The sequence below is a fragment of the Amia ocellicauda genome, chromosome 3 (assembly GCF_036373705.1).
Source record: "Amia ocellicauda isolate fAmiCal2 chromosome 3, fAmiCal2.hap1, whole genome shotgun sequence".
Lineage (NCBI taxonomy): Eukaryota > Metazoa > Chordata > Actinopteri > Amiiformes > Amiidae > Amia > Amia ocellicauda.
The window spans coordinates 22801619-22818317 of record NC_089852.1 but is presented as its reverse complement, the minus strand read 5'-3'; the positions used below and the strand labels follow the sequence as shown (position 1 = coordinate 22818317).

The 16699-nt window shown below is 41.2% G+C and overlaps 1 protein-coding gene across 1 annotated transcript in view; it reads right to left on the bottom strand.

Annotated features, from left to right (window-relative positions):
* Window positions 1-8417, bottom strand: part of plekhh3 (pleckstrin homology, MyTH4 and FERM domain containing H3) — a 53415-nt gene extending 44998 nt beyond the window's left edge. Inside the window, exon 1 of the mRNA XM_066698518.1 lies at window positions 7681-8417. Coding sequence (XP_066554615.1) covers window positions 7681-7815 — 135 coding nt within the window. The 5' untranslated portion in view covers window positions 7816-8417. The remainder of the gene's footprint in view (window positions 1-7680) is intronic.
* Window positions 8418-16699: the final 8282 nt, after the last annotated feature.

Genomic DNA, 16699 nt, shown 5'->3' with positions numbered 1-16699 from the left:
GGTCACATGTCCTGACAGATGACACCGATGAGCATGTTAACAAATGGAACGTTTACTACGTGTTTTTTAACATTCGTGCCTGTAATGTGCCTGCCTTCAGTTTGGAGTTTAACATCTAGAAATGGAGCAAACAAATGTTCACACAACCTTACTGGGCAGAGATCCCTGGTGCCGTATGTTTAGAAGCCATTTGAACAACATATTCATTGCGTCAGACTTGGAAGAACCAAACAGAAACCTGACTACAACATTGCAAAAACACTGGGGAAATTGGGGAAACATTCACTTCACTTCTCTTGAATTGATTTGTGGTAAATGTGTCATTCAAATGTACTGCAGTTCCCTTCAGAAAATAGGAATCACATTTTGCTCTGGAACAAAAAACAAAGCAACCACAAAAAATAGTAGAATAGCACCCTGTCAGAGGAGTCTTCAAATCATGTTTGAAAAGCCTTTTTTGGATTGTGATATCCACAACAGACTCCAGAAAGCTGAGCTGCCCCAGTGTGACTTTTTCATCCCACTCTGATCCAACAGAGGAAACAGACTGCCGTCTGCCTCTCCCACAAGCTTTCAGAAGCCATAGAACAGCAGGCTAACGCGATTTGACATTTATCTTTCTTGGAAAAATAAACACAATACAGAAATTAAATTAAATTAAAAAAGGTAATCTTTTGCAGTTTCCATAGTTAAAGTTAAATTCTGACAGCATCCAGGCCTATAAATGTTTGGGTCTCTCTGGCTCATGGAAACAGTGACCGCCTCCAAAACAAAACTTTAATCCCACAGACGCAACCCTCTCCTTTGCCAGGGCTTCAGTTGGTCCATTTGCATTGCAGAGACTCACATCACAGTACCTTCCCATTCTGGCAACTATCGTCTGCCTTTGTGGTGGTTGCTGTACCTCATAAGCTTTCTGTATACTTTCTCATACCTTATTTACAACTCAAAATGCCCCACCTCTTTAGGTTAGGTAATTTTAAATAGATTTTTAATATGTCTACAAAGCCTAAACAAGATCCTTTGATACCCGAGGATCACACAACATCGTCAATTCTGTGGAAAATTTCAGGGCTGCTTTCCTCAGGTGATCAGTGGAAGTATATAATGTTGTGTTAATTATAGCAAGGTGATTGATCCACTTCTGTTTCTCTAGGTATTTCTCTAAGGCTCAGCGTGGATTTCACCGCTGGAAACTTCTTTTTGAAATTAATGTATTTTGTCTTCTGGCGGCTCCTGGAGTGTTTAAATATTTGATGGGATTTTTCATTGTCTGCTAGTTTTTAGCTTGGTTTTAATTTTTTAATAGCTATGTTTGGGGAATAGCAAAAAAAAAGACTGTAAGAAAGAAATATGTAGGGTACTGCTGTATTTTTTTTGGGGTGGTTGCTTGATTCCCCTTTTGAGTGGTTCCATATATAGTTGTTTCTATATTTACCCCCTTTAATCCCATGGTTTCAATGCGAATGTCAATGCCTGTACTAGTCTTGGACTTAAGATCAGAGAGGACTGTACATGAATCTAAGATCGACTGTGGTGTGGTAAAACTTTTCAACAGGGAATACTGAATATGGGAATTTGAACAGACGTGGTGCAAGTGTGCAGTAATATTTAACAATATTGAAAAGTGAACACATCAAAGCATCGCACAATACTTTTGCCTGACTTTGGGCAACAAGACGCCATGTGGACAAATGTGAATCACTATCAATCACCTGTAGCATGGACATCTGTAGAAAATCACGGGAGGTCAAAGGAATAATTCCAGATAAAAATTAGTAATCACTTAAAACAGACTGGTGCAAGAAACCATATCCTTTCCTTGTGTTTACTATTCCCGTAAGTCACATCACACACAGAAGTGCAGCTCCTGTCATTCAGACCTGTCAATTTCTCATAAACCTTTTGGTCATTTTGACTGGGTTTTTTCCATGAAGGTTTATTTTTATATATATAATTTGTAATCTAAGTTGTTGGTACCACTTGAAACCAGCTGAAGTGGACTCCAGATCGCAGATTCAGACTGGTCCAATGTAAATACAATGGGGGAAATGACTACAGATGCAATAGGAGGCTTTAATCTAATACAGGAAATAGCACCACAACATTCAGGGTATGTTAAAGTGAACATTAAAAATCAATGACAGAAGTAGACTATACATTTTCAATTTTCTTTTAACATGCTTCCAAACTACAGGCAGTTTTCATAGGTTGGCAGGTTTCAACTCCATGTCATGAATACATACTATGAGCACATCACTTCTTTTCAATACAAATGCAGCTGGTTATTCTGCATTGACAAGAAGTACACCAAATAAAAAGATACAGTTTAGGCCTTCCTCTAGAGATAATAGTTTCTGTTTGTGGAAACATTATCTGAATCCCCATCTTCTTGGGTGCAATATTTGCATGTTTTTTTTTACCATTTGTAAATATAAATCAAATTCATGGCTCTATTGTGTAGGATAATGCAAATCCACAGGGGTACAGCAAGAGAAGCACATCCCAGAAGGAACCAGGGCCTGTGTGACTATGGGGTTAAAACGCTTCCCAGTAGCACTCATCTTTAGACCTGTGAGGAACATGCCCAGGCATACAGACTTTGGAAAAGTTTTTTCTGGACCATAGGTAGTAGTGTAATCAATCCAATGAGCTACACTGCACTTTAATTTATTTGAAAATGGTGGTCTTAATGAATGAGAAATAAAATGTGAAAGGTATTCTCCTGGGTTAGAGAGATTAAGGTCCGTAATTCATATACCAGAGTGACCTTCAGGGTCCCAGGACGAGGATTCGATTTTAAAGGGCATTCTTAAGAAAACCAAATCCCCACGAAATTTAATGGCAGTGAAAAATGATTCACTGCATGTGAAGACCCACCATGCAACTGCCCGGAAATCTTCCAGAAGCCTCCTTAGCCCATGTGATCAGATGCGAAAGTTCGGTTGAAAATTTTTAAAGAAGGATGAAAGAGAGAAAGAAAAAGGACACTGTTTGAATTTATGAAAGAACATTTTGCAGCAGGGATGCATTCATGCCAGGAAATACAAAGATGTCCTTATTCTCAAAGGTATACCAAGAAACACACAGTGGAGGTGATAGGGTAGGTTTGGTGAACGGTTTGTATTCAGTTTTCAGTAGGACTCCTAACATTCTTTGGAGCTGATGGAAATAACTTGTTTTGAATTATCCCCTTTGTTGTTGCTCCCAAATACAGAAATTCTTTGTGCAGTGGATTCATACAGCAGTAATATTCTGGGAAACTGGGGGGGACAAAATGAAGCTATGACATTGTTCTGTGAAATATCCATGAAATATTATGAATGTGCCACTGTTGCACAGCAACAAAATGTAAAATGTAATTCCAGTTAAAAAAAAAAAGTATGCCACAAAAGTACTAGGGGGGGATCCTTGGTCAATTCCAATTCCATCTGGATTTTTATTTTTATTTGTGCCTTTCCCGGCTGCTGTGGTGCTACAACCCCAGGGTGAAAGGGTTAAGATGGTTTGAATTTCGAATCCTCAATGTCTTGCCTACATCACCTGTTGGACAAGAAGGGTGTACCTGTTCACCCCTGTACATTGTCCTGAAATGTTTATCTAAAGGGAAGAGATGGAAAACCTAAAAGTAACAAATGCAGTCAGTTCAAGAAATGTAGTCAATGGTTAACTATGTATAGAAAGGGTTGTAGGTAGAAAGTGGGTGGATTTATTGAATGGTAGTGTAGTTTTTGGGATTGGGAAGGGAGGGGGCCTGTAGTCTGCAATGCAAACTGAGGGGGAAAAACACTGTTATACAGGGGATCAGTCATCCTTAGAGACACTGATGTAACCAAGAAAACAAACACACTGTATATAAAACACCTACTCTGATTGTTGCAGAGCTGAAATCATGCGTGCTAAACCAATGGAATGTGTCTTCCCTAAGGGGCGGCAACCACCGCGATACGTGTTTGGCTTTTTACATTGTTGCACTGTTGTATTTTTTTGTTATTGTTATGATGATGATTTCATTTAATTTTAGGCTCTTATTCCTTACAAGCTGAAATGGGGGGGAACTAAAATAGCATGTAATTGAAAAGTTATGGCCAAGTGAGCCCCTCAAGAGGACAACAGCGGTAGTGTGGACTGGAGTGTGAATCACGGAGAGCTAGAGATGCCCTGATATATTCATTCCGTGTCTCACTTCCGGCCCTCTCTCCCGGGAAAGTGAGTAACCCAGTGGAAATGCTGCAGAACTGCCAGTTACCAGTGCAGATCCAGATGTGTGGCCCGGTGATGGCAGGCTAGGCTGACAGAAACGGTACATTTTTGAAAGGGTGGATATAATTAATACCAAGTGATTTCACAGGCGGCTTTTGTTGAAATTCCAAAGCAGGACAAAAATTAAACAGGGGGCGGGGGGTGCTTCAAACGTAATCTCAGAATGAACATGGAATATCTGTAACTGCACAAGATTTATTTTTTAGGTGGTTCCTGGAACAAGAACCAAATGCCAGGGAATACCTGAGAACTCAGAAAAGTGGCAAACCACACTACTAATGGTAAAACAGCACTTTGACGTCACTTAATTTGCAATGAAATCCTCTGAATGCAATTTGTCAAACCACAATTAGGCCTAAACAGATCCGAGTTTTAGCTCCCTTCTTGACAGCTATCTCTAAAGCAGATCATCCACTATGTGATGATGTCGGACCACCTTCCTGGTGATGACAGGCAGTCCTGGACAGAAGGTGGGTTGATTCATGATTTTTTGTAGAGAAAGAGATTTGCGTTAATCCCCACATATTCAATGGGCATCTTGAGAAGCTGCTGTCTGTGCAATAGAAGGGTCGAGTGTTCACACTCTTTTGGTACTCCTCATTAGATCAGAGTTCTCCCATTGGCTCCTCCACTTGCCTAAGCCATGACTCAGCACTGCATTATCCATCTTCTGGAGATGGCAGACTCCTTCTTGCACCGCTTGAGGAACTCATGGGCGGCACCTAAGCTCTACAGCCCTGTTAGTTTGAAACCCCAAAGAGACAATGTGGACATGAAAGCCAAATTGTGCAAACTCCTGCGATCTGCCTGCATCTGACTCTTGCACCACTCAAGCTACCCCGCTTCCACTGTCGACAGATTGGCAGATCTCTTTCACACCATGCAGGGACCACAGGAAGTGCTGCCCGGCACAAAATGAAATGCTGACCTATGCAGCATTGGTCCCCACCATCTTCCCACTGTAACAAGCATGCTGCACAGCTTCAATAACACTGAGGATGAAATACTCTCCACACTCCTTCCCTCCCATCTGCCTAGAGGGGGTAACTCAATACTGACCGTTAACAGGGGACAGTCCCCAGTGACAACTAGCCTGTCCGTCTGACAACGAACAATCTCATGAATCTAAAGGCAGTGCAACCTACATGCAGCAGCTCACCACATCAATAGCCCTGACTTGACCTTCTGCTGCTATCCTCCCAGCCCCGGACCAGGGTCTTCCAAAACACACTGGAAACAATACCTTCTCTCATTACAGCTGTACACTAGTAACAATTTGTGATTCATATAATTGAACAATTATAGTCCAATTACACCAGTCTCATGCTTAAGATTTCCTAATTCAATAAACCTCTAACGAATGAGGCAGGTTTGCTGGCGAGTTGTGGAGCAGGGGTGGGAGTTGCTGCCCAACCAACACGTTTATAAATAAATAATCCATGTCTCACACACCACCCCCTGAGCGCTCCCCCAGGGCACACCTGGTTAAGAACCACTTCTCTAATATGATCCTTTATGGGCTAATCCGATTTACTGACAACTCCTATATAAAATAAATAAATAAATAAAACGGTTGATATCTCTTTGTATATTATTACCTTTCATGTCATTGAAATTCTGCGGCGTCATTGTAACCGGACACAATGACACTGTAATTGTCATTTAGATTAAAAAAAAAAAAAACATGCTGTAATTCGGATTTTAATTCTGTGGATGCCAGGCCTGTGGCACACCCTCACATGTTTCCATTGCTGGCCCATGCCCACGGCAGAGCTGCCTTATCAATGGATGGTACCTGCGTGTTGGTGACTCGGATCATGTCTTATTTCACACAAAGGCCACACTGTTGCGAAGTGGACTACGCGCTTCACTCAGCACACTGCCCTCGTCCTGAATCTCACCACCAGAAATGCATATAACCCTCTACCGGCGCGCTGTTCCAGAAGAGCGCGATACAGGCGAGCAGATGCCCTGACTGAACAAGTGGATGCACATGTGCTTAGGGGGACGCACGTTACAGGAAGCCACAGATGCTTCATTAAAAGCGATTAACCATTTTATACACTTGATTTACAGCCTATAAACCACAGTGTCATTTCCAGGAGAAAATTAGCTGCCTGTCTGCTGCTCTCCTGCTGCAGCTGTGCGCACTCTCTACCTAGTACATGTCGCCGGTTCCTGACTTTGAAGGATGGTGACTGGAAGCCTATGGTTTTCTTCAATAAGTGTGTGTGTGTGTGTGTGTGTGTGTATATATATATATATACACACATACATACAAAAATCTGATATGATAAGTAGACATGGATAGATTAATAGTTAGATGGGCAGACTTATAGATAGACAGATAGATGAATAGATAGATAGAACTGAAGTAAATGTTTTTTAAATTACAGGAGATTATAGGGCTGCAGCCATAAAGCAGTGTCATGTTTCAAAATAAAATACCAGGCGTCAACTAACTTTAATCCTTCGCTGTCAGACAACCAGGGCTCTAAATCGACATGCTAATGACTGGAAGTATTGCCCAGCAGATGTAGGCTACAAGAGGGATCTTATGCCTTTGGAAACACAACGGAGGCATGGCTGTTAACTATGAAATAGCCACCTGCAGCTAACACAACACAGCCAACCCGGCTGATCAGATGACGCTAATCCGCACGTTTTTCACACCCAGATTCCTATGTGGGCACGTTTTGTGTAAAAAAAAAAATGAAATCATAGTGAGAGCGAATTATGCAACACTGACGAAATGTAAATGAACGTAAACTTCCGAGGCTTCTGTACAAGCGAGAGGACACAGTCGGAGTTGACTAGTACTACTAGTCTATGTTCACAGGCGCACTTTGCTAGAATTGATCAGACGTACTTTTCATAGCAGATACTGAACAGACGCTGCTCAGGGCCAGTGGGGATATTGCAAGTAGTATAAGTAAGGCTATGGCTTAACCCACCATAGATTCTGGCATAGCATTATACAAAGGGCAGCAAGGAGGTTTTAAAATGACAGTTATTGCGCACGTTAACCCGATATATGTATTAAAAGCCACGATTCAACGGGGAAGTACACCTAGATTACCCGTCCGTTTACTCTTCTTACTTGGGATACAGTGCCAGTGATGTCGCAACACTTCACAGTGAATCACACTGGAATCGCACTCTGGATCGCACCTGGAAGCACTGCAAGCCCAGGAACAAGCAAGATGCGACATTTGGATGTTTTTAAATGATTTTCTATCATATAGCTCGGGGTCACGGATTTTGCCGCTGAATAGGATCAAATCGTGCAGATTCAAACTATCAAGACATAGGTATGCCGGTCGCTGCCGATCTCGATACAACGGGAAACAGCAACCGGAATATCTGGATATATAGCCAATATCAATATACAGGTATTCTGCGGCGTTTAACACCTACCCGTCCGTTGCACGCTGGCTCATCTTTGGTGCGCAATTCAAAGGATTCCTCCTCTTCTTTCTCACCATAGTCCCGTCCTAACAACTTGAACCCCTGCCTGCAGCACAACAGCCAACAAAATCCTTGCAAAGGCATTCAAAAAGGGAGACCTCGGTGCCGCAGAAGCCCGTCGTGCGCAGATGGCATCCACTGTCACTGGGAGGTATGCGAGTCCAGAATTATTGTACAGAAATCATGTGGCAGAGCAGGCTTTTGTATGATCCACTTTTTGGTTGGTCGACTTGTATTTCAAAGAGCCCAGTCTTACGCAGAAACAGATGCCAGTAAGGTGTAAAAAAAAAAATACTGGCTGTCAGTGTTGGTTTCCTGAAAGCGCGTTAGTTTCCCCCGTATAAATACATACACACCATTCACACAACTGTTGAACAGGGTGAGTTGGTGTAATTTCCCGTGCTAGCCGGCTCCCTTGGGCTCACTCCAGCTGCTCCGCTCTCCCAACACCTTGTTCTTGCGGTAAGAAAAACAAATCCTGAAAGTGCGCGTATGCGGACAGGGGACAACTTCTTATTCCCTGCAATCCTACTCCGTCTCGTTCCCTACTTCCTGATGCCAAAAATAAGAGAGAGGGAGAGGAGCTGCTGAGACTCCACCTTCTGACTGCTTCATTGCACGCTGCCCTCCAGTACAAGGTGTGTTTAAAATGAAACGCAGGCAGAGGGCAACAGGCGAGAGAGACTGCTTGGAGACAAGCCGTGAGGGAGTGTGTATTCGGGGGAGGCAGAGCTGGGCCCGTCCGGGACGCCCAATGGTGTTACACGGGCAGCTGATGTATGCACGCCCAGAATCGCCGCCCTTCCCTCTTCCCTCCTCCCTCCCTCGCCATGTACACATTGTTGCATCACATGCCCCTCTGGCACGAAGTCAAAGTCAGTGGAGGAGGGGAGAAGAGAAAGCCAGATGCAAGTCCAACAGGCAAGTTTTCATCGGAGCTTTAACCCTTTACCTTCCCATGTAAAAACCCATACCTTTGATAACGGACAGTGCAGTGCAGCTCTTTCCGCCAACAACTATGCCAATGTATATGTATATATCTCGAGATCATAAAACGAATGCATATGCTTCTACACATACACACAGTCGAAAGCTGTATTTGAAAGTTATTACGTTTATGAAATATTAAGTGAACTACAGACTCCCACATGTGTCTTTCTGCTTCAACTGTGAAGGTTCCAGTTAGCTTGTAACATGTAATTATATAACAATATCTACACATCTACCCTGGATTAAATGCAACCCTCATGCATTGCATAGCTTGTCATTATGGTGCATGTGTATCAACCCCCCTACGGGAAATAATAATAATGACCACAAAAAAAAAGAGTTGTCGCACTTGATCAGATGCATGATCACATTTCCTTTCTACAGATATATAGCAGCGTGTTAGGGCCACACTAACCGTCACCTCGGCTCGCTTGAGGATAACATCATTGCACACTGTGGGTTTGATCGCGTAAAACTCCGCAGATCTGCGCTGCTCCGTCTGTGGAATCTGAGTGATTGTGCAGATCTGCGCAGAACTGCCGAAATCTGCGCAGCACGAATGCGACCGTTGAGTCTGTGTGTATTTGCGGGCCTGCGGGGAATCGGATGGCGCGCTTTTAAGGTTATCATACCAGCCTGTGCTGTCCCTGTATTGTTAATGTATATGAAGATCCCTACCGCTGTAAAGATGCATTTTCTAGTCTTCTTCACCCCCCAATTCACATTACTAAATCAGTAATAACTAAGTTAGTTCATATTGCTGCCAACGTCTCAGTTAAAAAAGTGAAACAACAAGTTACTTTTAAGGAATGAACAGCACAGGGATGCATGAGTTGTATTTTTGTAATGTATCCACTCATTTACACTTTGCTTTACAAATACAACTACTACTACAAACACCAACAATAATTATGATAATAATTAAAAGATAGATCATCAATTGAACGTAGTAAGAAAGGTCAACTCGGCAGTGGCCGTGACAAGAATAAGATCCGCTTCCACTGTAATAAATAAATAAATAAATAAATAAATAAATAAATACAAAACGCATAGCTTTGACATATAAGTTTTGGTGGGATTTGATCACAATATCAGTTTTATGAACAGAAAGTGTATTTTTACCTGGAGTTCAGTGACCGACAGCAAGACGACACTCCTGCGCCAGACAAGATGGCGGTGCCAGTGTGGGTTTGTATATACATATTAAACATCAGTCATTTAATTTTAAAATACAAATTCAAATGGACCGTGTTAAAAGTAAGTGAACCATACGGTATTTGCGCAGAGAAAATATACACAGCGGAAATGCCAATAATGAAATCTAGTTTTGGAGGGTGTAGATTTATTGCTGTCTGTAAACTGGTTCATCGTGTTAAAAGCATTACTTGTTCATAACCAAACGGGATGAAATTACCAAGGCTTGTGGAACAAATTAGGATTAGGGTTGCCACCTTCTTTTCAGGTCAAAACTGACAGTTGCAAAATCAAATGCCAGCTACAACTGTGTCTTTGATAGAAACCTGTGCAATTACACTTCAGAGGTGTGTGGGGGAGGTCAATAAAAGCATTGGTCTTATTTATAAATATGTTATTTTGTTTGTCAGTTCAACCCTAGATAGGATCATTTAGTCCAAGGAGCAAATGTAAATATAATCCTTTGACAATCTTTGACACTGTTGCCACCCAGGTAAAACTCAGTCCTGTACAGTGTGTGGGACTGTCACCATGCTGTGTTAACATAGTGACGCTTGCACTTGTCTGGGCATGTCTGCTTCTATACCATTCTTCCTCCTTTTGCCATTTTACCTCCTTGTAGCCAGTAGAAGGACAGATACAATTGTCTTTGTATTAGGGGTACTGGGATGACCCTGTTTCTTAACAAAGAACAGCCACAGTGCACCAGATAATTGTTTTCAAACCCCACTAACTTAGATGCACTCCCTAATTTGCATTGCTCTTTTCTCCACCTTACTGTTAATTTTTCCTGGCACAACTTTTGCACCTTTTATAATCTCCTTACTGAAACTGCTTCTATACTGCTGATAATTATGCTTGATAATACTTGATGTTAGTTTACTTTAACTAGGACCTATATTACACAGTGTATTTAGTTTGCACATTATCATATTTGTATATTTGGTGACAGCTGTAACCTTGACTAAAGGCACATGATAAGAAACAACCAATAAAAAATGAGACCAGTTCTATACTCTTTATATCACGATTGATATTTCGTCAACAATGTGTGATTGGCTCCTGTTGAGCCTGAATGTTGAATTGTTTTCTGCTTGTCTATGGAGTTCCTCAGGTTTAAGGGTGGAGATATGTTTGGTCAGTAGGTCAAGTCAGTCCACAGGGTGTTGTCTAATAAGGCCCATTTGCATTGTGTGGTGCATCTCAAAGTGCAGTGGAGTGAGTCATTTTACAACACATGGGAGTCCAAGATCAGTGGATGAGTTTAAGAGAAGGTACCATGATTATCAAGTCCACCCAGCCTCACCCTCCACACCCCTCCAAAGCAAGTAAATAAATAAAATACAGGAAGCTGATAAGACATGCACATGACTCACATTAGAGAATTTCAAGCAGTTACATGAATTTGGTGATTCTGTACTGGTGAGCCAGCTTTTCAGCCGTTGAATAGGAGGCCTTGAAATGGCCACTGCACTAAAAGATTCATGGAACATTAATGGCACCCTATCTAAGCCCCAGCCTCCATCATTTCAGATTCTGAAAGTTCAGTATCCTGTCTATTCTTTCCCCAGCCTTCCTCCAGTCCAACTTTGCATTAACCAGGTAGGTCAAATTTATTTTATTTTATTTTTCTTTTTTATAAACACTTGTCAAAGTGCATCGAGATCGCTAACCACACAGAACACCAGTGAACCAGCTTTGAGATTTGAGGTTTCTACAGCTCAATGTATGACCTTTTCTCTATTTCTTTTATTAAAACCAGGCCCTGTGGAAAAAAACAACCCAAAAACTGCCTATCAGGGGGGCTGCGGTCAGAGAATTGCAGGGTTGGTTATTAAATAATTGATACTAATATGTTCTAGAGGGATTCTTCTCACCTCTATTGTGTTGGTCACTTTGTTATGTGGTAACAACAGTAGAGACTGGGAAGGGTGAAGGAGTTTGTTATGAAAACAGCTGAATTTTTACTGGCAGTCTAATTCCTTTGCCTGTAATTGTGGCTTTATTAGGAGAACCAGGCTCTTGGTTGAGAACGCTAAATAGTTTTACTTTTTGATCCTGCTCAGTTCATCAGCTGGAGGGAGATTTCAAAACCTAACCCCTCTAAAGCAGTGGCTTGTAGGACTGGCTGACGTCAGGTCAATCGAGGAGCATCTGAGAGCAAATGTCGGTCTAATCCTATGTTTTTTGCGCCGCTGTTTTGGCACAATGAGAAGTGCCTGCCGTCTGCTCTTATCTGGTCTTCTTTTCCCAGACTCAATGGATTTTGTCCTGGTGAAAGAATTAATTAAAAAGACAATCAATAAATCTGCCTCCCAGATAAGGATTCAGCTCCTTTGTATATATCTGTGGGTGGTGGGGGGGAGGGGGGGGGGGAGAACTGACTGTTGTTAGGTCCTGAAATTAAGTAATTTGTCTCAGTAGTTTGTGTACCTTGGAGGGGGGTAGGAATGAGACATGCAGCCATCTTCATGGTCTTTCTTTACTTACTGTCCATAAGCAACTCAGACGAAGGTATCACTGACTGAGCCCAAACCCCAAATATGGATGCAGTCAGAGGTAATGATAAACCTCTATAGTTCCAATTCTTCCCCCGCAGTGGGCGCAATATAAAACATTCAATGGCATAGTAATAAGCTTTATTAAAGTGTCAAGGGGGAATTATTGAAGAATGAAAAAATTGTAATCCCATACATGGGACATTCTAAACAGAATTGGAATTGGACTGCCAGCAGGAAGGAACTCTGTTTTACACTGTTATGCATAAAAGTCTGTTAGTTTGTTATGATTCAATGTGATCAAGAATTGTAAAAATTAGAAGAAGGATTTAAATGGCCACTGCTGGATATGGTAAAGCTGCACTTTGGATTTCAAGGTTTGCACAGAATTCTGGGACAGGGAAGCAGCCACCAAAGTTGTTTCTGGAGTTTGTATTTCAATGATATAGTGGCCAACCATGCCGTATAATTAAGAGACTTCTGTTGTTCCAAAAGAAAAGAGATCTGAAATAAGAAAATCAAATATATCATAGACTATTACTGCTCCCAAACTGCAACAGGAATCAATTGAATCAAGGCCTGGATGAAATGAAAGCTTCAACACACCCAGGCAGTGGCAAATTACAAATCCCGTATCTGATTGTGGGCTCTTTTTTCGGTTTGGTTTTTCTGTTTGCCAGAGGCGTTTTTGACAACTCAGCCATCAAGTACGTGATTTGCAATGTGGGATTGGTGGTTGAATCAGGTTTGATTCAGCTTGGGTCTGAATATGTATGTGTGGTAGTGCTGAACACATTATTATTAGCATATCTGTTTCATTTTTTATGTGGCACTGAAAAACTGAAGCTCTTGCTTTTATTAATGTTATGTGCATTCTTACCATACAGGCTTTTTTAAGGCATTCCTAACATGCAATTATTAATCATTTTAATGTAATTTCCCCTTTTTATTAATATATAGTTGTTCCTCATTTAGCATTGACATAAAACACCAGTCTGCCTCAGGGTGGAACTAGATTGAAAACAGCACCTGAAGAAAAAATACTTAAAGTAATTAAATATTATACATTTTAGTGACAGATTGTTAGCTAGCTTTTTTATATCTTCAAGGCCAGTATTAAGAAATTCTGCTAGCTACACCAAACCAATAAAAACATTTCTTGAACCAATTTTTTAAATCTTCTTTTCATGTGTGTTAAAATCTGTTGTGTAGTTTGGCAGGGATCTGCAAACAAATTGGACGTTTTGAATGTTGAACTTGATATATAATAAGTCTATATTACATTCAATTTGGTAAATGGAATTCTGAATCCTACACATATTACGGTTGGATTTCCAAATCAATAGATTTACCAGAAACCAAGCATCATCCAATTTCCCTTCATTAAACTAATCACATATTTGTGATTCTTTGAGACATGAGACATATACAAGTGATTTTTATGATATGTTAAAGAATTGGTGTAGATTTTGGGGGAACCATCTGCTTACAATTTCCTTATAGAGAAAAACAAAATCAGAATGAAAAAAAGTTACTTGTGCTCCTGTTTGAAATCGTTGGCAATCTGGCTTACATTTATTTCTGAAAGCAGCTTTGACAGAATGTGAAAACCTGTTGTAACCAGTATCTGTTCAAAATCTCAAACTATAAAAGAGATGCCTGTAAATCAAGGGGATTAGCCTTCTGCAACACATTACATGCCTCACTGGGGAGCAGATGGAATCATCTGTGTGCTACGCAATTTATAAGCAACTGAGTCACTGGAAAAGGTCAGAGCTGTTATGAATGGAGAACAGTTCCTGTAATATTTTACATGGGGAAAAACACGTTGGGGAAAAACAGCAACAAAAATCCAGTAGGTAATAACTTGCAAGTGAGTTTCTTTTTTTTCTTTTTTTTTTTTGGCTTTGGGATATTTTTTTTCTTTTCAGAAGAAACCCAGGACATGCTGAAAATGTTGTAATACTTGTGTCCTTAAACAGACCACGCTTCTGTTCTCTCCTGGCAAGTCCTACACACCATTTTTGTATCCGGTTACTACGATCAAGACTAGAAAAGCAAAGACATTAATGCCAGAGTCTGGTATCGCATAGGCACAATCTTCTCTGTATCTATAAAATATTTTTACTTGATTCTGGTATTTATTTTGACATCTCTAACTTATGGGCATATTTGTAATGTTTATATGAGAAAGCAGAAGCACTACCCGTATGATTAAGATATATGAAGAAACCTGCTTAAAGTTTTTTTTTATAAATGTAAAAAATATGGTATATTGAAACACTGCTGTTGTACCCTTGAGCAAGGTCCTTTACCTAAATTGCTCCTGTAAAAACCCAGCGTATAAATGGGTAATTGTATGTCAAAATAATGCGATATACTGTAACAATTGTAAGTTGCCCTGGATAAGGACATCTGCTAAGACATATAATATATTCTAGGATGTATTTCAGTTGCCATCCAGTCATTGTTTTTAACTTTTTCCCCATACATCGACCGGATTTGCATTCAGGAAATGTTTTGTTATAGTTCAAGTTCAAGTATTTCAAGCTTGGTTTTTTATTAACCATACATATTTTTTATTTGTTTTTAGGCTTGGGGCATACAATACAAAACTGGAGTGGCATATCTCAGTGTATAATGTTTGGATTTAATACAGGCACACGGACACACACTCAAACACACAAATACTTACATGCACCAGGACAAGGCCACTCATCCGATTACACTTCCCGTGCAGAAGTGGGCACAAATAGTCTATCAGAAGTCTATCTATCAGTGCCTGGCTGTTGCGTTAGCCTGTTTCCTCCCTTGGCTCTCTTTTCCACCAGGGTGAGCAGACTGTAAAGGTGTAGTGAGAGGGTGCAGGGAAGTGGAACTGAGCCAGGCACGTGAAACTTCCCAAGCCCTGAGGCCAGACCAGCATTTGCCATGAGGTGTAGCCTATCTCTCCTCCACATTATGGGCCTTTTACACCTTCCCTCTGGGTTGTAGTCCTAGTTTGAATTGGTAGTCTTTTCTTATTGTGCGTTTGGGTGCTGCTCTTGGTGATTCTCCCTTGCCTCCTGCAAGCAGATCATGTTGTTCTGCTGAGACATTTGCCCCCTGGCAGGCTGTCAGGAAGTCAGAGGGGGAAGTGTGTCAGCCTCGCACCAGCTGTAGGGCACAGTACTACGCCTCTCGGATCACTAGCCCTAAATGAAATGCCCCCGAGCAAGGCTCATTTCAATGTCCTCGATCTCTGTTCTTCCTGATGGTCTCCTGCTTAGTTGTATCCCACGGTATAATCATGGTAAGTGCACTTGGCCAGGCTTTTGGCTCCAGTGAAAAATCTGCTCCTATTCTTGGTCTCTAAATCCAAATTAACTAATTTCCCACCCCCACAAAAACAATCAGTCTTCAAATGCATTTATAAATACCTTTTAGATCTCATTCACCTCTATTCAGCAAAGTGAGACTTTCTAATCACATCAGTCACATACCAATTCAATCAACCTCACCTTATCTTCATGGGGGGTTGATTGATTTGAATGGGTGTTAGCTGCTAGCACTGTGATTGATCATAACTTGAAGAATACAGGCAACTACACTTACAAGTCAACCCAGGCCTGCCTGCCATGTTGTTTACTCTTGATTTGTTACAGTGACATCCCCCCCTGGACTTTTGTCAGTGTGCAACAGAGTTTCTCCAATCCAGTCCTGGGGGGCCACAGTCCAGGCAGATTTTGTAGATCTCTTTTATATCGGCTGCATTGAGCCAAGGATAGTAATAAAGCTACTTCAGTTGAGTGAAAAAGTAGATCAGTCAACTAACTAAAAGCCCAAGTGCAATGAAAACCAGAAAAGCTGTGACCCTTGAGTTAATGAAAGATCATAGGATTTATAATCCCACCTGGGCAGTCCATTACAAAAAAAAGTGTAATTTGGAACTTGATTTGGGGAAGTGGATCTTGTTCTCAGTGTCACCAGTAATCAAGCCTAAAGCCAACATTATAGTGGAAAGTAATCATTATACACAGAGACTTCAGGGCACTGTTCTTCACAGAGACAGGCTGTGTGTGGGGCCGTTCCTGTACAACATCACTGTTTCCTGTGTTGAACCCCCCCGCCCACGTCCGCTCTTGTTTTCTTCCGAACATCCAGATCATGGCGATATTGTCCAAAACAATAGGAAGGAGACATAATTCACAGGAACATATCCTTTATTTTTAGAACGCTGGCTGTGGGCAAGGGTTGAAGGGGGGGCAAAAAAACAGACTTCTCCTAAATATGGTCACAAAGGATAA